This window comes from Oncorhynchus masou, chromosome 20 (genome assembly GCF_036934945.1).
Source record: "Oncorhynchus masou masou isolate Uvic2021 chromosome 20, UVic_Omas_1.1, whole genome shotgun sequence".
Taxonomy (NCBI): Eukaryota; Metazoa; Chordata; class Actinopteri; order Salmoniformes; family Salmonidae; genus Oncorhynchus; species Oncorhynchus masou.
In genome coordinates this window covers 10,779,975-10,803,441 of record NC_088231.1, presented here as the reverse complement: position 1 = coordinate 10,803,441, position 23,467 = coordinate 10,779,975, and the positions used below count along the sequence as shown (strand labels likewise).

The 23,467-nt window shown below is 42.9% G+C and overlaps 2 protein-coding genes across 7 annotated transcripts; both read right to left on the bottom strand.

Annotated features, from left to right (window-relative positions):
* Positions 1–2,690: 2,690 nt before the first annotated feature.
* Positions 2,691–10,480, bottom strand: LOC135506958 (zinc finger protein 3-like). 5 transcript variants are annotated; one of them, XR_010450586.1, is made up of 5 exons: positions 9,978–10,480; positions 6,352–6,482; positions 6,088–6,273; positions 3,729–3,967; positions 2,691–3,506 (listed from the first exon to the last, which is right to left on the bottom strand). XR_010450586.1 is itself a non-coding variant. In XM_064926398.1 (4 exons), the coding sequence occupies exons 1-4, from the start codon at positions 10,231–10,233 to the stop codon at positions 3,920–3,922; spliced, it is 621 nt and encodes a 206-aa protein (XP_064782470.1). In that variant the 5' UTR covers positions 10,234–10,480; the 3' UTR covers positions 3,554–3,919. The 5 variants fall into 5 exon arrangements, 3 of the variants coding, with proteins under 3 accessions (XP_064782470.1, XP_064782468.1, XP_064782471.1); XR_010450587.1 differs by having other exon boundaries at positions 2,692–3,394; XM_064926398.1 differs by lacking the exon at positions 2,691–3,506 and having other exon boundaries at positions 3,554–3,967.
* A 123-nt stretch (positions 10,481–10,603) lies between these two features.
* On the bottom strand, positions 10,604–22,698 carry LOC135506937 (neurotrophin receptor-interacting factor homolog). Of its 2 annotated transcripts, XM_064926372.1 has the most exons (7): positions 22,201–22,698; positions 21,670–21,800; positions 21,393–21,566; positions 16,916–17,080; positions 16,425–16,536; positions 16,128–16,255; positions 10,604–11,776 (listed from the first exon to the last, which is right to left on the bottom strand). In XM_064926372.1, the coding sequence occupies exons 1-7, from the start codon at positions 22,481–22,483 to the stop codon at positions 10,841–10,843; spliced, it is 1,929 nt and encodes a 642-aa protein (XP_064782444.1). In that variant the 5' UTR covers positions 22,484–22,698; the 3' UTR covers positions 10,604–10,840. The 2 variants fall into 2 exon arrangements, with proteins under 2 accessions (XP_064782444.1, XP_064782445.1); XM_064926373.1 differs by lacking the exon at positions 10,604–11,776 and having other exon boundaries at positions 13,264–16,255.
* Between the last annotated feature and the right edge of the window lie 769 nt (positions 22,699–23,467).

Below are 23,467 nucleotides of genomic sequence, written 5' to 3'. Positions count from 1 at the left end.
TGGCATTGACTAAATTCTAAGTAGAATAGAATACAGCATATGCATATGAGTTGAGTAAAGCAGTATGTAAACATTATTAAAGTGACGAGTGTTCCATTATTAAAGTGGCCAGTGATTCCATGTCTATGTATATAGGGCAGCAGCCTCTAAGCTGCAGTTGAGTAACTGTATGGTAGCCGGCTGATGACGGCTATTTAACAGTCTGATGGCCTTGAAATATAAGCTGTTTTTCAGTCTCTCGGTCCCAGCTTTGATGCACCTGCACTGACCTCGCCTTCTGGATTATAGTGGGTGAACAGGCAGTGGCTCAGGTGGTTGTTGTCCTTGATGATCTTTTTGGCCTTCCTGTGACATCGGGTGCTGTAGGTGTCCTGGAGGGCAGGCAGTGTGCCCCCGGTGATGCGTTGGGCCACCCTCTGAGAGCCCTGTGGTTGCGGGTGGTGCAGTTGCCATACCAGGTGGTGATACAGCCGGACAGGATGCTTTCAATTGTGCATCTGTAAAAATTTCTGAGGGTCTGTGTGGGTGGACCATTTTAGATTGTCAGTGATGTGTACGCCAAGGAACTTAAAGCTTTCCACCTTCTCGACAGATGGAATGACCGTTCAAAACTATTTTTCCCAGTCTAAGTTCCCAGCTGTCTTAAACGAACTGAAGTCTGAGATTTCCGAGTTCCCAGTTGTTTAGAACAAAGCATTAGTCTGAGCGGAGGGAGGAAGAGAGCAGCAGAGGGTGTCCGCCTCTCACGGTCCCTGCCCTCTCCTTTTCTCTGGGGAGACTGACCAGAGAGGGGAACCCGTCTTCCACCTGATCGCAAAATTCGAGCCGTACCGCATCTGCCTCATGTGTATGATATTTATGCCTTTGTAACATTCTCACTCTTAAATATCTCCAGTTGGCTGCCTGAAATTGGCAATTTGGTGAACGTTTTTAAGGACACATCTCAAATAGAGCCCTTAATGTCTTATTCAGCCGGCTGTGTCCCACTCTTAGCCTTGTAAAGACCGCCTCCTCTCTTCTGTTTCTTCCTGCCGTCCTCCCCGGCTTTCCTCTGTAGCCTACTTGGAATAGATGCCTATCCTTATTGTCTCTAAGCAGTTCCACTGCTCCTGCCATCTCTGCACCACCACTGTTCATATCAGTCCCTTAGCCTCTGCCTTCCTCATGGGGACCTCCACCTCCTCTCTCCTAAGGGCCTGTCGAGCTAGCACATATACTTCCTCATTCTCTTCCACCCCCACACGGGGACACAAGCTAAACGAATCTGTACACCTATCTGCCTCACCGGGAATGAATTGGAGTACCACATATAGCATGTCATGTCTCCTCCGTGATCTGAAGGACTTTACTCACCGATACTGCACACGAGTCAGAACACACAACAACCCTGTCCGGTTTCATGTCCTCCACCCACTGCAAGGCCAACAGTACTGCCATCAGCTCTCCCGTGTATACAGCCAGCTGGTCTCTGTGATTCGTCTGCCGATAGCCACCCCACGTTCTTTCACTACAAGTGTGGTGGATACATTACCGTAAATTACCTGACAAGAATGGCTGGCTACATCCAATCAGTGGCAAGGACAGAAACCTTTATGTTTGAGGAAGGCATTGAAACCAAGGCCAATTTCAATTCTAAATGATAAACAAGCAGAGTCAACATAACAAAAGGACAACAGGTTTGATCACCTATTTTACATTTTTTGGTACATAAAGAAACAGGTACCACATAATGTTGGGGTATATTTGTTATGAACATCTGCAAAACCAAATTGAGGGAAAATATAGTGTTATACTTCAATGACAGTGTTTCGGTTATGCCAGCACACCAAACAACAAGTCTGTATCATCTGAGAATGTGAAAAAACTCTTACCCTAAGACACTTCACATGATAACTATAATATGTCAGCTAAAGAATGGTTCTCAGACATCCCCTGCGTACATCTCAAGCCACACTGCTACGATTTCTCCCCTTTGTGGACACTCCTATGTCTGATAAGGTTATTCTAGAAGGAGAAGTTCTTGTAACATAGTTTGCACTGAGGAAGGCTAGACCCATTCACCAGGCATTAGACAAGACCTTGAAGGAGAAGACAGACTTCTGTTAGACTATCACCAGGGGGGTCTCCCACCACTCTTTGAAGGCTGAAGCCCAGGGTGACCTGCTCTGTTCATTATGGATACTGTGGTGTTTGTATCATAGGAACAGGAGGGTATATCTCTATCAGCCCCAGGCCCTGCACTGAAAAGATAAGGGTCTGGGCTGCAGACTGGAGCCTCTGTCTCTCTGATGACCACCAGGACTGAGGTTGTTCAGTCCACCTGTCCACTGGTTGTGTTCTGTGTGGTGGTGGAGTCTCTGTCCATTGTGGTTCGGTCCTGATCCTGACTCGGGAAGGAAGAGTGACGGCTCCTGATCCAGGGTGCTGATCCGGGGCCAGGGTTTGTGACCAGCCAATTTCAGAAAAGCATAAAGGTTTATATAAGAAACTCTTTGTCGTACACAGAAACATGACCAGCAGCATACCACCCTGCATCCCACTGCTAGCTTTCTTCTGAAGCTAAGCAGGGTTGGTCCCTGGATGGGAGACCAGATGCTGCTAGAAGTGGTGTTGCTCTATGTAGGGTGTTGTCTTTCAGATGGGATGTTAAACAGATGTCCTGACTCTCTGTCATTAAAGATCCCATGGCACTTACTGTAAGAGTAGGGGTGTTAACCCTGGTGTCCTGTCTAAATTCCCAAGCTGTTCCTCATACAATCATTGTCACCTAATCATCCCCAGCTTACAATTGGCTCATTCATCCCCCCAGGTCATTGCTGTAAATGAGAATGTGTTCTCAGTCAACTTACCTGGTAAAATGTTAACCACAGTCAAGGCCATCTCTATGACTGTGATTCAAGTACCTAACAATATGCAGCCATTGGATGTTATTGTAAAAAATATAACATTACACACATCTTTATGTTCTTTATCTTAACTTCCTGTCAAGTAAACATGAATTAAGGCACTATCATTTCCTCATTATAAATCACCAGCATCAAACAACAGGACAAGGTTGTCACTTTTCATCAGTGAAGCATTTTTACAGACACCAACTATCACCATATCATCTACTCTGCCTCATCATACTCATTCTTTCCTCAGTACACCTCATCCAGTTCCCTACTACATCCAAAACCAACAGTCCTAACTAGTACTACATTACATGTCAAATGACTCTCTATACATGGTTTTTGTGCATTTTCTGCTGGTGTATCCTGAGGTAGCTCCTCTCTCCCATGTGGAAATTCAGGTGCATCTTCAGCTGGTCCTGGCGAGAGATCCTCTCCTCACACTGGGGGCAGCTGTAGGGTTCTTCCCATGAGTGGACTCTCTGGTGCCCCTTCAGGTGGTGCTGGTGGGTAGTGCTGAGCGATTACTTACACTTTTATGACTGATGAATACCAAAAATCAATCTTAGATATTGTATTTTTTGACTAACAGCAGATCAGGCTTCCCATCCTCCACTGTAAGAGACACAGAGTGAGAGGATGTTGGATCAAGAAATCTGATATAGGGATTGCTATGCAAACATGCTAGTTGATTTCACACTATGCAACGTGTACATTGATTTCATTATTTGAAATTCTTTAATGGTTTGATAATTCAAAGACATGGTCCCACACTTACAAATCCACAAAAGCAGAAATGCACATTTTTTTTGCTGAAATACGACGGCCAGAGCTTACCATGATGTTGTACAACGATTTTCCTCAATAGGTCCTTATTTTTGTCAAAGTATGACATATTTGGGCTTGAAATGGAAAATCCTCTGTGAGACTGTGTGGTCCTGTGCTGCTCAGCTGGTTCCTCTGTGGGTTCAGGAGGAGGTGTAGTCTGGTTGTCCTACATGACCATGGTCTCCTCAGGGTTCCCCTCCTTACACCCCTCCTCCTTCACCAGCAGCACCTCTGGACCCTCCTCCTGACTGGAAGAGAGAGGTGGTACAAATTACACAGATATACACTCCCTCAGGTATGTACACCGATAAACACACTTTAAACGTAGTGTTTACCCATCCACAATACTATTTTTATTTTTGGAAAAATAACGTTCCCAAAGTAAACAACCTATTTCTCAGGACCAGATGCTAGAATATGCATATAATTGACAGCTTAGGATAGAAAACACTAACATTTCCAAAACTGTTAAAATACTGTCCGAGTATAACAGAACTGATATTGCAGGCGAAAGCCTAAGAAAAATCCAATCAGGAAGTGACTCATGTTTTGAAACTGTTGTATTCCTATGCACCCCTATTAGCCACTGAAAGGGATATCAACCAGATACCTTTTTCTACGTATTCCCTAAGGTGTCTACAGCATTGTGACGTAGTTTCACACCTTTATGTTGAAGAATGAGCGTAAACGACCACATTGCGTAAGTGGCCAGCTGAGGGCTCAGAGTGATTCTTGTGTAAAAGACAGGTAGTCATTTTTCCTCTCGCTCCTACTGAAAGGAGATAAATGTGGGTAAAAATTGTCAAAAGTCAGACACACCTGACTAAACTATTTTGACATGTACAGTAGGTGTTTATTGTGTGGGTATGTGTAGGTATATTGGTTATAAAGTGCTGTTGGGTGTATGTAGAATAGGGTGAGATGTGATGTATACTAAAGACAGTTTAAATGAAAGTCTTAGAATTAAAAGTCCCATTTTGTGTTTATTAAAAATAAACAAGCGTTAAATACACCATATGAAAACCACACATACAAAAAATCTGCATAGACTTAAACATAATTCATTCTCATTAAAAGTGTCTTGGGGAAGAAAAAAAAAAAAGTAGTTTAATGGAAGTAATGAAATAGGCATTTGTGAACATCATATTACCTATACAGGACAAACACAATATGTAATAGACTTTTTATGCTTCTATATCCAAAATTTCTGGATGTAATATTCTACCCAGGAATATTCAACACCGAAACCTGTTACTCTTGTTATTCCAAATTAATCTGTGGATCTTTTCTGCTGACAATACAAATTATTATTTCTCTTTAATGCAGGGATTGATCTAAACCTCAGAAGCTATAGAGTGGAATGGTTTTTCTGCTGGTGTATCCGGAGGTAGCTCCTCTCTGAGAACCTCTTCCTGCAGTGCGTACAGGCAAACGGCTTCTCTCCTGTGTGGACTTTCAGGTGCATCTTCAGCTTGTCCAGGCGGGAGAACCTCTTCTCACACTGGGGGCAGCTGTAGGGTTTCTCCCCTGTGTGGACCCTCTGGTGCCTCTTCAGGTCACCAGTCTGGGCAAAGCACATGTGACACTGGTTACAGCTGAAGGGTTTCACCCCTGTGTGGAATCTCTGGTGAATCTCTACCTTTTGAGGACAGCTGAAGCCTTTGTTACAGAACATGCAGAGGAACCGTTTCTCTTTACTACTGTCTAATGTTGCTCCCCCTCCCTGAGCCTGGGCTCCAGCGCTGTCGTTTGAGTTCAATACCTGATCAAAAAGACTGTGGGAATCGGAAGGCCCCATCGATGTGGACACGGAGTCCTGATTCCTGAGCGTGTGTAAAGGTGAGTGGGTCACATTATTTGGAATTGTCTCTAAACTTTCCCTGTAATCTAAGAAGTCTCTGCCTTGTGAGTGTCTGTCAACTAGGTGAATATCTGCATTCCATGTGAGAGGAATGTCGCCCTCCATTTTCACAGTCACTTCATCAATGACTATAACCTCCCCTTTCTTATCTAGGCACCCTTCAGAGTACACACTACTACTGTACCGGTTCCAGTCCCCTCTCGACAGATTAGTCTGTGTCTCTAATCCCAAGGATATGTTGCCAGGGTCCAGCTCTGTAGAGTAAGAACAAGACGGATCATCAACGGCAGTTTCTAACGCATCACCATCTTCACTGGAATGAACAGTCTTCTGGCTCTGGTGAAATACCGGTAAGTTTTCGGAACCGGGAGCAGGAGGACAACCAAGTGGCCCCAGTCTCTCTGGGTCTGATCTGTGGTCAGTTCCTGTGTGTAGTAGCCTGTGTGATTCAGTTAATGTCTTGGTGTCAGTCTCTAACTTGAGGGCGGAGTTCGGCATTCCACTGACCTCCGTGATGCTGTGTCGGATCCTGGACTGGGTAGGGGATGTGGGGTCCTCCGTGGCTACAGGGGGCACTCCAGATGCTGCTCCAGTCTGGATGTCCCTGCTGTGACATGGGTCCTCTTCTCCTTCAGACCCCTCCTGCTTGACCAGAGACGATTCTCCAGGACCTGCAGCCTCTGCATCTTCAGACTGACACATGAAGAGAGGAGTTTATTACCGATACATGAGTTGAATTGGATAACAATGTCGTAGGGAATGCGCTCTAACCTCGATCACAATTACGTGCTGGGTTGAGGTTTCACTCCCCTCATCAACAGTGATTGGTTGGTCATCTCTCCATGTATTGTGTCCCGCTTGCTTCACAAAGCTCCTGTGGCCTCCAGTGAGATGTCCTTCACCTGAGAGAGTGATTGGGGAAAAACAGGTGGTTAGGATTAGCTACTGTCAATGCTCAACAATATATTTATTGACACTGTCTAGAATTGGCAAGGATGTAAGGTAACACTGCTCATAACTTATTGATATACTATTTATTGATTGATGTATTATTTTCCATGTGTCACATGGAATTTTATTCCTCATCATATCTTCTCTACTTTTGGTGGCCTTAACTTTGTTGTTTTGCAATTATAATATTGACAAAGTTCCAGTGAAACTTTCTGCTTTTCATAGGCAGGTTCTCTTATCATGGTCCTTAATTTATAAGCACAATTTTTCTCCACACAGATATTATATATGGAATAATTGGGATATATTGTATAAAAATACTTTGTTTTTAGAATATTGGTTCCGAAATAATATCCTATTGGTGAGCCAACTGGTAAATGCAGAGGGTCTTTTACTCAGTTATAAGGAATTCTTATCACTTTACAAGGTCCCTGTAACACCTAAAGATTTTGCAATTGTTTTAGATGCCATTCCCTCAGGTGTTGCTATGTTATTCAGGAACATGTCAAGACCTGACCCTCAGAGCCTACCTTCTATTGACCCTGTTGACTCATCGGTAGGAAAGATTAGTTTCTCTTTTGGTCCATTCAACAACAGATCGATACGAACCTTGCTTCAGCAGGATGTTGTATCTACACCTTATGTCATGCCTTATTGGAATGGATTTATTGTGTTGCCACACACATACCTACTTGTTAACAAAATTAAGGAAGTTTCCTTTAAAATTATTCAAAAATATTATCCTGCCAACCACTATATGAAGAAATTTAAGGAAAACGTTAACTCAAATTGCTCCTTTTGTAATGACCACCCAGAAACAGTGTTGCATCTTTTTTGGAATTGTATGCATGTAAGAAAACTGTGGCAAGACATCAGTAGGTTTATAATTGAACACATTTATGAAGATTTTACACTATTGTGGAGCGATGTACTGTTAGGATTCTTAACATACAATATAAATTAGCTGAAACAATGTAATTAATTTCATTATTCTTTTGGCCAAATTTCATATACACAAGTGTAAATTTACAAACAGAAAGCCACATTTTCTTACCCTACAAAAATAAATTGAACTTTATTTTAAGACGATTAAATGCTCTACTAACAAAAAAGCTGTTAGAATTTTAAGTATATGTATGTCCCTTAAGGTCCTTGTGTAATTGTAATGTGATATTGTACCCCCTAGCTCGATTGTCGATTGTTTATAATCTATGTATGTTTGGGTTCCCTCATATGCTTTATGTATTGATTTGTTGTTAATAAAAACTACAAAAACAAGCTACTCTACTAGAACTCATGACAATAATAGCCAACTCGAGACAATTCCGATGTAAAATGTTTTTTCTCAAAGTCCCGGTATGTCATGTCGTACTTACACTCGTAACAACTTAAGCATTACGAAGCTCTTAATGGATCAAATAATGCTCACGTAGCAAATAAGCCATAACATTTAAGCCATAACACAAATAAGCCTGAACACAATTCAACACTATCATTGACCTCCCTACCAAAACTCATTGCTTGGTGGACGAAAATGATCAAACGCCACCTGCTGGAGGTAGACTGATGTTCCTCCGAGTTGGGCTTCTTCCTCTCTGGGTCTGATGCTAAGCAGTTACCATATCAAACGGTGATGCAGCCAGTCAAGATGCTCTCAATTGTGCAGCTGTACGATCTGAGGGCCCATGTCGAATCTTTTCAGTCTCCTGAGGGAGAAGATGCGTTTTCATACCTTCTTCACAACTGGGTTGGTGTTTGTGGACCATGATAATTCCTTAGTGATGTGGACATAGAGTTACTTGATACTCCAACTACAGCCCCGTCAATAAAGACGGTGGCATTCTGGGCCTCGATTTTATGTAGTCCACGATCAGGTCATTTGTCTTGCTGACATTGAGGGAGAGATTTCCAGGTCACTGACCTCATCCCTATAAGCTGTAGTGTTGTCGCGATACCAACATTTTACAAATTATACCAGGCCAAGTATCGCAATACCATGGCAGAAAAATTCAGTGGCCTAGCATCCAGTTCGCTCCGTCCCCTCCAACGCGTGTTCCCGTTTTTCTAAACGCTATGCACGTGTTCCACAAAAAACCTGTCACTGATATTCCCACATCAGGAATACACATGCATAATGATCTGCATGTCATTGTGGCAGTAAGGGGAAAACACTGCATAAAACCTTTACTCTTCAGTTGTAACACTCACACTGTCTCTCTCCCACAAACACATACTGCTCCCAACTTTAAAAATGCTGCCGGGGCCCACCTGTGTAACTGCTAAACTGCTTGCTAACTGTACTGCATTATTGTAGTGGGTCTACTAACGTGATGGTTCTAGTAGCTAAGTTGACGATGTAGGCTGTGTGTAGCGATTATGATATGAACGTTAGGCTTGGAAATGTTTTGTCGCCTGGGTCACAGACAGCTGATGTGTTGTGCACTAAAGCCCGCAACCGAAGCGCGTAGATGCGAGAAGAAATTAAGAAATTAACGAGCAGTGATTATGCTGTTTATATGTGGCTGCTATGAAAGTGAACTGTGTTTGCGTGTGATCAGGGGTGTATTCATTCCACCGATTCTGTTGAAAAACTTTTCTGAAACGGAAGAAAACATAACGAGGATAAACATACCAGAATTTGTACAATAGAAACTCTTGTTTGCGACTGTTGGATTACACCCTAGATCAGCTAGATGCAGGCAAGAGTGTACAAGGCGGTATTGAATGTGTCACGGTCTGTCACCTTGATAACTCAAATGTTTCTCTCGACCTGTGCACCTACATTAAACTTTCATTCTTAGGCTAAGTTGTAGCAACCTCATGATGGGTATAGGGCAAATTTGAGAATCATGTAGTAGCTGAAACCTATCAAAGTTACATTGAGCTGGGTGAAAGGAATATGAATGACTGTCACCCAATATGCTGTAAAATAAATAAGGCAATGCGCAACAGTTTCCTGTGTGTATCAAGAATGGCCCACCACCCAAAGGGCATCCAGCCAACTTGACAACTGTGGGAGGCATTGGAGTCAACATGGGCCAACATCCCAGTGGAAAGCTTGGCACCTTGAGTCCATGCACCAACAAATTGAGGCTGTTCTAAGGGCAAACATTTGGAAGGTGTTCCTAATGTTTTGTACACTGGATATGTTTGTCATATTTCTGCTGTTGGGAAGAAAATAGGATGTTGTGCAGAAAAATGTTGGTAGGCCAAGACTATGTATGTGTACATGGAAGTCAGTGATTTGTTTACTATAGTAACTATAACTATAGGTTAATGAGGTAATACAAATGTGATGTGACTAATGAAAAGGCATTTAGTTGACAATAACTAGACTAAAATCATTCAAACGACAAATGTGACTTATATTTTACAAGACTAAATAATGTTTGTCAAAATGACTAGACCAGATCAAACATTAACACTGCTCAGCCTGCAAAATGTACCTCTTGCCATTCCTCTGCATCGGTCAAGGATCTTGACACCACTGGGACTGGCGAGGACGCGCTCCCGTGCCACCTTCATTTCCAGTAGCTGTAGTTTCCTTCGCAATCCCCTGTTTTCTTTCTGGCTTTGAGTTATTTCCAAACGAAACACTGCATAGTCGTCGTCTACGAGTTTACAGATCTCTGCCACGGCTGCATTTGCTAGCACCTCCATGATGGACGCTATTTGAGTGTGAAAAACCATACAGTTAGCCATTGTTAGCAATTCAATTTAGTAAGTAACGCTTGCTAGCTATCAACCAACTCCTGCCTCCAACGCGAATTAAACACTCCCTGAGGTAACTAATGTAATGCTGTGCAGTTAAATTAGTCATATTTTAAGGTCCATGGTGTTAATAAACGTGTAAATAACAAAAACGCTTTCGTGGAAAATGTTCTTGGTCACTGTTCACTTCCGTTTACACTGAAGAGAGGATTTTATGGGTTGGGGTCATAGTGCAAAGGGTGTGGTAAATTGAAAAGGGTATGCGCCCTGTTCTTTGAAATACGGTACTGCTTATTACAAATCTAATCTCCTATTCATGACCACTATCTTTCAAACTCAGACCAGACTTGTTTAGAAAGAATATAGTAGAAAATAATGACTTTATTACGTCTAAGTAAGCTTACTATTCAGTTGTTTGAACAGCTCTCTGAAAACAGGTATTTACACAAGCCTGTTTCAAATGACAAGTTAACAAAGGGTTATTGAGGGGTATGTGGTTAATTACTCTCTTACCTCAAGACACTAGACATGATAACTACAATGTTTTAACTAAAGAATAGTTCACAGAAATCCACTAAGTACATCTCAAGCCACACTGCTACAATTTCTCCCCATTGTGGACACTCCTATGTCTGATCAGGCTAGTCAGGAAGGCAAAGCTCTTGTAACATAGTTTGCACTTGAAGGGCTTGTCCTTGGTGTGAACAGTTTGATGCGTCTTCACATAGTTTGCATGGGCAAAGCACTTCCCACATGTTGGGCACGCGTACGGCTTGTCTGAGTCAGTTCTAATGCTCAACTTCCCACATTGTGACACAACAACACTGGGGGTGGTAGAAGCAGGAGCCACCACACTCAGGTGGTTAGACTTTGAGCTCCCTCCTTGACCTCGAGCCATTGTTTGGGTGCTGTTGGGATTGTGTGCTGTGTTATACGTTAAGTACCTCTCGTGGTGAACACCCATCGTGACCCTATCTGTATTTGTGGGGTAACCATGAGATGACCCGGGTCTAGCGTTTCTCAGTTTTCTATGAACCCAGTCACTAGACATTAGATGAGACCCTGAAGGAAAAGACAGATTTGTTGATAGACTACCACCAGGGGGGTCTCCCACCACGCTCTGTGAAGGCTGAAGCCCAGGGTGACCTGCTCTGTTCATCATGGATACTGTGGTGTTTGTATCATAGGAACAGGAGGGTCTATCTCTATCAGCCCCAGGTCCTGCTCCATCCCTGCACTGAGACTGTGAAGAGAAGGGTCTGGGCTGCAGACTGGATCCCTGACTGGAGCCTCTGTCTCTCTGATGACCACCAGGACTGAGGTTGTTCAGTCCACCTGTCCACTGGTTGTATTCTGTGTGGTGGTGGAGTCTCTGTCCCTCGCGGTTCGGTCCTGGTTCTGACTCGGATAGGAAGAGTGACGGCTCCTGATCCATGGCCGTGATCCGGCGCCAAGGTTTGTGACCAGCCGCTTCATTTGTCCAGTCTCTCCCGCCAGTAACACCGGATATCAGCAGTTTTTCATGGACTGCAGACTGCAAACAAAGATTGTTCAGAAGAGCATATAAAAGGTTTATAAAATAAACTCTTTGTTGTTCACGTAGAAACATGACATATGATAAAACGTTAACCACAGTGAAGCGTAACTAACATTGTGATAAAAGTACCTAACAATATAGATGTATTGGAGTTAATGAATAATATATACACACTACCGGTCCAAAGTTTTAGAACACCTAATCATTCAAGTGTTTTTATTTTTTTACTATTTTCTACATTGTAGAATAATAGTGAAGACATCAAAACTATGGAATAACACATATGGAGTCATGAAGTAACCAAAAAAAGTGCTGAACAAATCTAAATATATTTAATATTCTTCAAATAGCCACCCTTTGCCTTGATGACAGCGTTGCACACTCTTGGCATTTTCTTAACCAGCTTCACCTGGAATGCTTTTCCAACAGTCTTGAAGGAGTTCCCACATATGCTGAGCACTTCTTGGCTGCTTTTCCTTCCCTCTGTGGTCCGACTCATCCCAAACCATCTCAGTTTGGTTGAGGTCGTGGGATTGTGGAAGCCAGGTTATCTGATGCAGCCCTCCATCACTCTCCTTCTTGGGGAGATAGCCCTTACACAGCCTGGAGGTGTGTTGGGTCATTGTCCTGAAAAACAAATGATAGTCCCACTAAGCGCAAACCAGATGGGATGGCATATCACTGCAGAATGTTGTGGTAGCCAATCTGGTTACGTGTGCCTTGAATTCTAAATAAATCACAGACCGTGTCACCAGCAAAGCACCCCCGCACCATCACACCTTCTCCTCCATGCTTCACAGTGGGAAATACACATGCAGAGATCATCCGCTCACCTACTCTGCGTCTCACAAAGACACGGCGGTTTGAAACAATTTGGTCTCCAGACCAAAGGACAAATTTCCCCCGGTCGAATGTCCATTGCTCGTGTTTCTTGGGCCAAGCAAGTCTCTTCTTATTATTGATGTCCTTTAGTAGTGGTTTCTTTGCAGCAATTCGACCACGAAGACCTGATTCACACAGTCTCCTCTGAACAGTTGATGTTGAGATGTGTCTGTTACTTGAACTTGAACTTACTTGAATTTATTTGGGCTGCAATTTCTGAGGCTGGTAACTCTAATGAACATATCCTCTACAGCAGAGGTAACTCTGGGTCTTCCATTCCTGTAGAGGTCCTCATGGGAGCCAGTTTCAATCATAGCGCTTGATGGTTTTTGCGACTGCACTTAAAGAAACTTTCAAAGTGTGCAAAGATGTGGCTATTTGAAGAATTTCAAATCTATAATATATTTTCATTTGTTTAACACTTTTTTGGTTACTACATGATTCCATATGTGTTATTTCATCCATATGGTGTTATACAATGTAGTTAAATAGTAAAAATAAAGAAAAATCCTTGACTGAGTAGGTGTTCTAAAACTTTTGACCGATAGTGTATAAAAAAAAGTCCAGTCTCTGCAATGGAACAAAATAACCAAGTCAGTCAGCAGAATCAATGTAGTATATAATTTAAACAAAATGGCATTAGAATCATTTTTATTGTTCAAAACGATACGTGACAAGTAGAATAACTTCTCACTATGGTAACACTTGACCATTTCTGTAAATCTGGTACCCTCGCTTTGATCAAATTCATTTTAGAATACTTAGTTAAAGGTTAAACATGACCTTACACAGCTTCATGTCAAGTAAACATGAATTAAGGCACTATCATTTCCTCACTATAAAACACCAGTATCAACCTAAAGGCCCAGTTTCACTCTTCATCAGTGAATCATTTTTACAGACACCATCACACCATCCATCACCATATCATCTACTCTGCCTCATCATACTCATTATTTCCTCAATTCACCTCATCCAGTTCCCAGCTACATCCAATGCCAACAGAATTAACTAGAAACAAACTAACTAGTACTATATTACACCTCACGACCCACTGGGCACAAACTGGTTAAATCAACGTTGTTTCAACGTCAATTGTCAACGTATTGTGAAGTGGAATCTATGTGGAAAATACTTTGCATTTGAAAAAAGGTATAATCTTTTTAATTTTTTACCTTTGAAACAACGTCACCTTCATAGTAATATCCACTTTAAGAAAAAAAAACAATAGGCTAGAGAGTTGATCTATCTACAAGCCCTGCTTAGCTTTGATATTCGTCATTGTCTATTACCAATGTGCTATCGCTAGAATGACTGTTGAGAAATGTCCACTTAATAGATTCACTGTTGCTATTGAAGTCATTCTAAAGGGTAGGTTTAACAGAGCAAATGAAATTTAACCATACTTCATCAATCATATCATCAATGATGCCATTTACTGTAGGCCTCTAATATAGCATTTGGAAAGTAATCAACTGCTATTGTTTCAATTCAGCCCAGTTTTAAACTAAAAATACACAATACATATAGGCCTAGAGTTTTCAAGCTTTGGTTGGTTTCAAATGGAATCTATAAATTCATAATAAATGTTGGATTCATATCAACCAAAAATACAAGTTTAAGAATAAGATTAAATCAAACAATTTAAAATGCATTATTTGATTTAGATCTATTTACAAAAGATATACATATGTTGGCAAATGTTTTAGAAATGAACTAAGGCATGAGAACCCGGGAATTATTGTGTGATAACTCCCTCCTAAGGGCTGTTTCCCCGGCCATTGGCTTCGTCTTGGGCATAAGAATAGCCCAATAGTCGGGAGTTATCACACAATAATCCCGGGGTTCTCATGCCTTATTGCTGAAACAACATCTAGGTTGCTAAGAGAGATATACAAATAGTCAACACCAATTTCAAGTTAAGATAATTGTTTTATGAGATCGCCAGTGTCTCAAGTATGAGGGCAATTGCACCACTATAGTGCACCACTACAGGACAGTCAGCCTATAGTGGCCACTAGATCTGCACTATCATCAAGGATTGATGTGCATTCCCAATAATACACTAGTTTCCCCGTAGAAACCAGCTTCCCCCAGCTTGTACATAAAACATCCTCTAATCAGGCTGCAAAGGCATAATTTTCCTCCTTAACTAGATTTAAATGGTCAGCAGCGGGGGGGGGTGTAAAATATGTGTACTGTTGTAATAAAACAACATTTTCCACCACTATTTTCCGACACCGTAGGATGTTGCACACACTTGGCTGAACGCGGTGGGCAACATCTTAAGTTGTCAGACACTCCAGGTCATTTGGTTGTGCTATTAGATCAATCACAGTCATAACACATTAAGTTATTGTATAAATAAACAATAGATCTGACAATGTATTCCCATTTGAACTTTAGTGTGATTTTCAAAGGTTGAAAGTGCAGTGTTAACACATAAGTGAGAATTCAACCAAAAATCTGACATAGAATTTGGTTTTACTTTTAGATGGTTGAAAGCATAGTGATAACATTGGGAATTCAACAAACTTTTAGCAGTCATTTTGAGTGTGTGAAAATAGGTTGGAATCTCATTGATCAACGTATCTACCAAATATTACCCAATTATCCATGTTGAAATGACGTGGTGTACCCAGTGGGTATACAGTATTTGTGGGCCATGTGCATTTTCTGCTGGTGTATCCTGAGGTAGCTCCTCTGAGAACCTTTCCCCACAGTGTGTACAGGTGAACGGCCTCTCTCAAGTGTGGACCTTCAGGTGCATTTTCAGATCGTGCTGGCGTGAGAACCTCTTCTCACACTGGGGACAGCTGTAGGGTTTCTCCCCTGTGTGGACTCTCTGGTGCCGCTTCAGGTTGGACGATTGGGAGAAACTTGCCCGGCACAGGTGGCAGCCAAACGGTTTCTCCCCTGTGTGCATCCTCTGGTGGATCTCCATCTGTTTGGGGAAACTGAAGGCTTTCCCACAGAATGAACATGGGAAGCGCTTCTCTCTGCCACCGGATCTACTGATAGCGTTACTACTACTGTCATTTGTCAATGGGCTTGTGTAGCCATTTAGTGTTGAGGCATTGACATTGTCTGAGGTCTGGTTTAACAGGGGAGTGTGAGGAGGATGGCCAGGGAGTGTCTGTGTTATCGCAGGGTCCATGTTCCAGTTGATAGATCCTATAGAAGGCAGGCTGAAGGCAGCACCTGTTAGGGGGTTAACCTGAGGCACCATCAGTCTCTCTGAATCATAACTATAGGAACAGGACGGAGCATTGCTAGCCGAGTCAGTGTCTGTTCTCATACGGACACCTCCCCGTCCCCGCAGACCAAATCTACACCTTGCCCTGGTCTCAGCCAGTCTGTTGTCATGGAGACTAAGTTCAGTTGTTGTTTTGTGTTCGACTGTTTGTTTCTGGTTAACAGTGTTGTTCCCCAGCCCATAGTTGAGGACGCTGTCCCATCCACTGACCTCCACTATGTCGCCTCTAGTCCTGGCCTGCTCAGTGATGTCGTCCCCTGGGCCCTTGGTTGCACCCGTCTGGGTCTGGGAATCCAAGATGGCCACCCAGTCTCCTCTGTTAGCCTCCAGCCAACCACCTGCAGAATGAGGTTAGAAAATATACTTTTTTTGTCAAGTTCGTACATTATAATGTGTGGTATTGTATGTAAACATAAGTTCTATTGATTTAAGAAAACTATCTATGCAAATTTCTCATCCCATTGAAGATCTATTACAGTATGTTGGCTACATGTATTTATCTCTTACTTTGCTCCCCCATCTTTAGTCCACTCATCAAATCAATGCTCTCTGGTCCGTCTTCTACTGTTTCCTCTTTGACCAGCAGCAGATCAGGCTTCCCATCCTCCATGTCTACTGACTGTAAGAGATACAGAGTGAGAGGATGTTGGATCAAGAAATCTGATATGAGCATCCTTCTATGGAGCATCTTCTAATTGGGCAATGAGGGATTGCTGTGAGTACTATGCAAAGGTGTTAGTTCATTTGATTACTTGACATTCTTTAATGGTTTGATCATTCGAAGACATGGTCCCACACTTAAGATAAAAATGTATCGACCTGGGCCCGTATCCACGAAAGAGTGAGTAGGATTGCTGATCTAGGATATTTCCATATAGTCTTATTCGTTATGATCTGAAAAGGCCAAACTGATCCTAGATCAGCACTCCTACTCTGAGAGGCTTTGCGGATTCAGGCCCTGACCTAATACCATTAAGACAGTAGTTCAGTGGGCTCACCTCAGTGAGATTGTGTGTGGTCCTGTGCTGCTCAGCTGGTTCCTCTGTGGGTTCAGGAGGTGGTGTCGTCTGGTTGTCCTCCATGACCATGGTTCCCTCAGGGTTCCTCAGACCCTCCTCACACCCCTCCTCCTTCACCAGCAGCACCTCTGGACCCTCCTCCTCCTGGAAGAGACAGGTGATACAGATCACAGACATACACTCCCTCAGGTACGTACACACAGATAATAAAACACACTTTAATGATGGATGGGCCATACTCGTGAACATTAGAAACAGTTTAAATTTAAACAGTTGCTCCGTCACAAAATGTGCATCAGACAATTAAAATCGTCAATTTACTTGCACGTGATAGAACGCTGCATTGTAGCTGGTCCCATCAGATAATCTGGTACACGTTAGCCCTATGCTAACCTCACCAGATGACTGATTATTTTCTGGAACAAAATTCCACATCAGCCTATCAAAAGATCTTAGACTTTATTTCCACCAGCAAATGGTATTTCTTAAAATAGGATCAACCCTGGTCACCAGTGGGATATTTTAAACCTACATATTCAAGGCTGCCTTTTGTTCTGTTGGTCTAACAAAATGTTGTGTGCCAATATTGCATTGATGCATCCTTGACAAGGCTACGAGCTAATAGTATTAACGTTAGACAATGTTCAGCAATAAAGATGTAGGAGGATTATACAACATGTAGTTTATATTCAAAGTCGAAGAATCGTGGTCTTGTCAAATAGTTATAATTTACCCTTATTGACATCACCAATTGGTGGTGTGATCCACTAAGGCAGTAAGCCCAGAGACGGCAAGGTACGATGGCAGCGATTTTGAATCCCCCTCGAGGCAAGGATTTCATTTTGAGGAAAAAGCGATCCACTGTGTGCCCTCTACTCAAATAACGCAATGTGAAAAAGTAGCTGATTATAAAAATGCATCTAAAACATTGTACATGGAAATGTAGCCTACAATTCTATGTAATATAGCCTATAGTAGCAACAGGCTTTATGTAGCAGTGCTAGTAGCCTGTGTGTCGGTCAGCAAGAGGGACTCCAACAAGAAGCTACTCATAAAATGTTTTGCCTGCACTTCTCTTCTCACAATTAGTGTAGGCCTAAAATCTATATTCTTACTTTCAGTTGTCTCTATGACTATGGACACCCTGAAACAACTGAATGGTCTTGTGTACCACCTTATTAATAGGCCTACGGCGTGCAGTAGGATGCGCTGATCAGTTGATTGACAGGTGTATTGTAGAACAGCGCCGGTCCAAGTCACAAGCGGCATATATACTCTCCCTGCCGCCAAAGACCACTAAAATGTTTTGCCGTGAGATGGTGGGCACCCCCAACTAAATCTCGCTTAGGGCCCCCAAAAGCCAGGACCGGCCCTGTTTTAGAAGACACACTATAAACTTTCCTCTCGGGTGGATACTCGCCAACGTGGGTTTGAGTCCAGACTCGTGATCACATTTTTAAAAATGTACTAAATACTGTTACTGCAATACTGCCATCTGTTGGAGGATAATGAGAGTGCTTGACTTTAAAGTCACTCTTATGGTTTATTATTATTATCATCTTATGTTTGTTCACCTCAATCTACGTCAACATTTAGAATTGGCTGATGCAGAACTTGTTGCAGGAAATAATGACTGTCATCTGGTGAGGTTGGCATAGGACTAATGTGCAGGCAGGTTATCTGATGGGACCAGTTACAACTTTGGGCTCCCGAGTGGAGCAGTGGTCTAAGGCACTGCATCTCAGTGCTAGAGGAGTCACTACAGACCCTGGTTCAATCCTGGGCTGTATCACAACCAGCTGTGATCGGGAGTACCATAGGGCAGCGCACAATTGAGCCAGTGTCGTCCTGGTTAGGGGAGGGTTTGGCCGGGGTAGGCCATTGTTGTAAAATAAGAATTTGTTCTTAACTGACTTGCCTAGTTAAATAACTGTTAAATAAATAACCTACTATCACATACAAGTAAATCAATTATTTTAATTGGCTAATGCGCAGAGACAGATAAAATGTTTGCAAGTATGGCCCCGGGGTGTTTACCCATCCCCACTAAGTTTGAGTCCTGTACTGTAGTTACAGAATGACTTCATTGTTGTTAAAACCATCATGGTGAACATAAAAATGATGTTGTGGGTAAATATAAGTCAGAAATGATAAGTCAAGTAATCATCAAACCTGACTAAACTATTTTGACGTGTATAGTAGGTGTTTGTTAGTGTGTGGGTATGTGTAGGTATATTTAGTACGTCTATAATGGTTATAAAGTGCTGTTGGGTGTATGCAGAACAGGGTGAGAACAGATGTGATATATACTAAAGAGAGTCTCAATGAAAGCCTTAGAATGAAAAGTCCCATTGTGTTTATTAAACATAAACAAGTGTTAAATATACCATATGAAAAGCACATACACATGTCTCTCTGCATACCTGGCAGACATCTCAGCTTGGATGTCTGCCCACCACCTCAAGCCGGAACAGCTCTTCCTTCCAGGGAAGCCCTGTCCCACTCCAAGGTTCATGCTCTACAACATCCGTAGAGTACGACCCTTCTTCACACAAGAAGGGGAGCAGGCCCTAATCCATGCAGTTGTCATCTCCAGTCTAGACTACTGCAACTCTCTGTTGGCTGGGCTCCCTGCTTGTGCCATCGAACCCCTGCAACTTATCTAGAACGCTGCAGTCCGCCTGGTGTTCAACCTTCCTAAATTCTCCCAGGTCACCCCACTGGCTTTTAGTCAAAGTTCGCATCCACTACAAGACCATAACGGTTGCCTACAGAGCAGCAAGGGGAACTGCCCCTCCCTACCTTCAGGCTATGCTCAAATCCTACATCCAAACCCGAGCACTACATTCTGCAACCTCTGTTCTCTTCGCCTTCCCACCCCTACGAGGGATCAGCTCCCGCTCAGTCCAGTCAAAACCCTTTCTGTCCTGGTACCCCAATGGTGGAACCAGCTTGGCCCTGAAGCTAGGACAGCAGAGTTCCTGACAAAAAAAAATAAGGCTTCTTCCTACTAGCACTGATTTCATTTAGGAAAATATACTTGCTACGACTGTATTGTGGTTGTTTAACCCAGCTTTCTTAAAATGAACGTATTAACTGTAATTCACTCTGGACAAGAGTGCCTGCTAAATTACTAAAATGCAAATTTAAAAATGTAATGTCTCAATCTGTATGACCATAGCCTACACCACACAAACACAATATGAAACAGACTTTTTAGGCATATATATAATCTCACACCTCTGGATGCAGTGTTCTACCCAGGAATATTCCAACACTGAAAAATGTTTGTCTTACTATTCTAAATGCATCTGTGGATATTTTCTGCTGACAATGAAAATGTATCTTCGTCTTTAATTCAGGATTTGATCTAAACTTCAGAAGCTATAGAGTGGAATGGTTTTTCTGCTGGTGTATCCTGAGGTAGCTCCTCTCTGAGAACCTCTTCCCGCAGCGAGTACAGGCGAACAGCCTTTTTCCCGTGTGGACCATCAGATACACCTTTAGCTGGTTCTTTAGCTGGTTCTACCTTTTCTGACACTGAGCTTTAGGGTTTTCCCGTGTGGACCCTCTGGTGCCTCTTCAGGCTGGACGAGTGGGAGAAGCGCATCTGACACCGAGTACAGCTGAAGGGTTTCTCTCCTGTGTGGACCCTCTGGTGCCTCTTCAAGTCACCAGCCTGGGTGAAGCGCATGTGACACTGGGTACAGCTGAAAGGTTTCTCCCCTGTGTGGACCCTCTGGTGGATCTCCACCTTCTGGATGCAGCTGAAGCCTTTGTTACAGAACATGCAGAGGAACCGTTTCTCTTTAATATTACCTGATGTTGCGCCCCCTCCCTGAGTCTGGGCTCTAGCCCTGTCGTTTGAGTTTAATACCTGATCGAAAAGGACACAGCCGTGTGAATTGGAAGGCCCCATCAACGTGGATAAAGGGGAGTGGGTCACGACATTTAGATTTGTCTCTAAGCTTTCCCTGTAGTCTAAGAAATCTCTGCCTTCTGAGTGTCCTTCTCCTAAGTGAGTCTCATCCACATTCCATGTGTGAGGAGCGTCACCCTCCACTTTCACAGTCACTTCATCAATGACTATAACCTCCCCTTTCTTATCTAGGCACCCTTCAGAGTACACACTACTACTGTAATGGTTCCAGTCCCCTCTGGACAGATCAGCCTGTGTCTCTAAACTCAAGGATCCAGGGTCCATTTCTGTAGCATAAGAACAAGACAGCTCACTGCAAGCCTCTAACACATCACCTGAATCTCGATGGGAATAAACTTTTGAGCTCAGGTTATCGTAAAGTAAATACTCTGAGCCAGGAGCAGGAGGACAGCTCAGTCTCCTCAGACCCTCTGGTTCTGACCTGTGGTCAGATCCTGTGTGTAAAAGCCTTTGTGTTACAGTTAAAGTCTCTGTGTCGGTCTCTGACTTGAGGACGGCGTTCGGCGTTCCACTGACCTCCGTGATGCTGCGTTGGCTCCTGGGCTGGGGTGCAGTGAGGTCCTCTGTGGCTACAGGGGATGCCACTCCAGCCGCTTCTCCAGACTGGATGTCTCTGCTGTGCTGTGGGTCCTCCTTTCCTTCAGACCTCTCCAGCTTGACACCAGGACCTGCAGCCTCTGCATCTGCAGACTGACACAAGAAGAGAGGAGGTTATAACCGGTAAATTAGTTTAATTAGATAACAATATCTCAGGGAAGTACTGTAATTTCTAATGTTACACTGTGACACAAACCTCTATCACGATAACATGCTGGGTTGAGGTTCCTCTCCCCTCATCAACAGTGATGGGTTGGTCATCTCTACCCGTGTTATGTCCCGCTGGCTTCACAAAGCTCCTGTGGCCTCGAGTGAGATGTCCTTCACCTGAGAGAGTGATTGGGGGAAATCGGTTGTTAAATGAGGTACTGACAATGGTCAATGCTATATTGTACACTATTGAAACTGTCTAGGAGGTAAGGGATCACTTGTTATAACTTTTTGATATACTATTTATTGTTCCATGCATCATATTATTTTAATTGAGTTTGACAACAGGACATTCATTAAATCAAGTATCTGGTAAGAATATGATATTTTGTCTTTGTGCAAGAAGCCTGGTTAAATAAATAAAAACATTTTCAAGATGGCTAAGTATTGGTAATCAGTGTAAGTATTGCATACTATCCAAACACTGACCAAGATCCAATACTGGGTCACACATCTGAACACATGAGCAGAGAGGAACCGGGCGGCAGCCTCGGCCTTCTGCAAAATTAAAGTGTACCTCTTGCCATTCCTCTGTATCGGTCGAGGATCTTGACACTACTGGGACGACTAGCGAGGACGCGCTCTCGCGCTGCCCTCTCTGCGCGCTCCCGTGACACCTTCAGTTCATGTAGCTGTAGTTTCCTCCGCAATGTCCTGTTTTCTTTCTGGCTTTGAGTTATTTCCAAACGAAACACTGCATAGTCGTCGTCGACGAGTTTACAGATCTCTGCCACGGCGGCATTCGCTAGCACCTCCATAATGGAGGCTATTTGAGTGTGAAAAATCATACAGTTAGCCATTGTTAGCTAACGTTAGTAGCTAGCTAGCTAGATAACATTTATCGTCCTGTCTACAACGCGAATTAAAGACTACATGGGAGTAAGTATGTGATGCTGTGCAATCAAAGGATTCATATTGAATTACAGGGTGTTAATAAACGTCTAAATAACAATAAAAACGCTACCGAAAGAAATTGTTCTTGGTCAACGTTAACTTCCGTTTACACTGACGAAAAGGTTCTTCCTCTTCTTTGGTTTAATGGCTTCCGCAACAATTTTATGTGCATGTCGCCACCTACTGTATGGGTGGATAAGTCAAACGATCAAAAATAAAATTCAACTGTTCAAAATCAACTTGCTTTTCTGTTCAAATCAAACATTCGAATCAGAAAAGATCCTCGAAGGTCGTGCCATCTTCCAACGACAGTATCCTTGCCGCGCTTCTGCCTTGAATATTGATGCCCCTCATACTTATCAGCTAGAGACACAATGATTTCTTGGACACTTGAACAGTACAATTAATAACTGTGGCAATAAGCGTTACAAAATCCACCTTCACAATGACTGTATCCAGATCTCTTGACTGATGAGGAACATTTACAACAGGCTATTGTGCATCCACCGCCATTTCTTCAGCGCTGTGGCCACGTGCACCTTTGACTCTCTCCCCAGCTCCACAGGAGATCTGCTGGACAATCCTGATCCTTGACACATCAACCTCTTTCACCCTCACAGGGCACTCAGGGAAGTCGGGAATATGATGCCCACCACAGTTGCAACATTTTACATTCAGACTCAATAACATACACTTCCCGGTTTTACACAAATGTTCTCATGGCATATATTTTATTTATCCTAGGGGACTAAACTCCACGGTGAAGTTTGTTTCTGATGAACAGTGCTGTAAAGTACTTAAGTGAAAATACTTTAAAGTACTACTTAAGTGTGGGGGAGGGGGGTTGTATCTGTACTTAACTATTTAGATTTGACAACTTTTACTTCATT

Bases quoted from the DNA above. Each gene is read 5' to 3' on its own strand.
- LOC135506958 (XM_064926396.1), bottom strand. From the start codon at position 6,196: ATGTCACAGCAGGGACATCCAGACTGGAGCAGCATCTGGAGTGCCCCC. The intron at 5,835-6,087 runs GTCAGTGGAATG...CTTACTCTACAG, and splicing joins TCCGACACAGCATCACGGAG to AGCTGGACCCTGGCAACATA.
- LOC135506937 (XM_064926372.1), bottom strand. From the start codon at position 22,483: ATGGCTAACTGTATGATTTTTCACACTCAAATAGCCTCCATTATGGAG. The intron at 21,801-22,200 runs GTACACTTTAAT...TCACTCTCTCAG, and splicing joins ATACAGAGGAATGGCAAGAG to GTGAAGGACATCTCACTCGA. The intron at 17,081-21,392 runs GTCAGTGGAACG...TGTCTCTTCCAG, and splicing joins GCCAACGCAGCATCACGGAG to GAGGAGGAGGGTCCAGAGGT.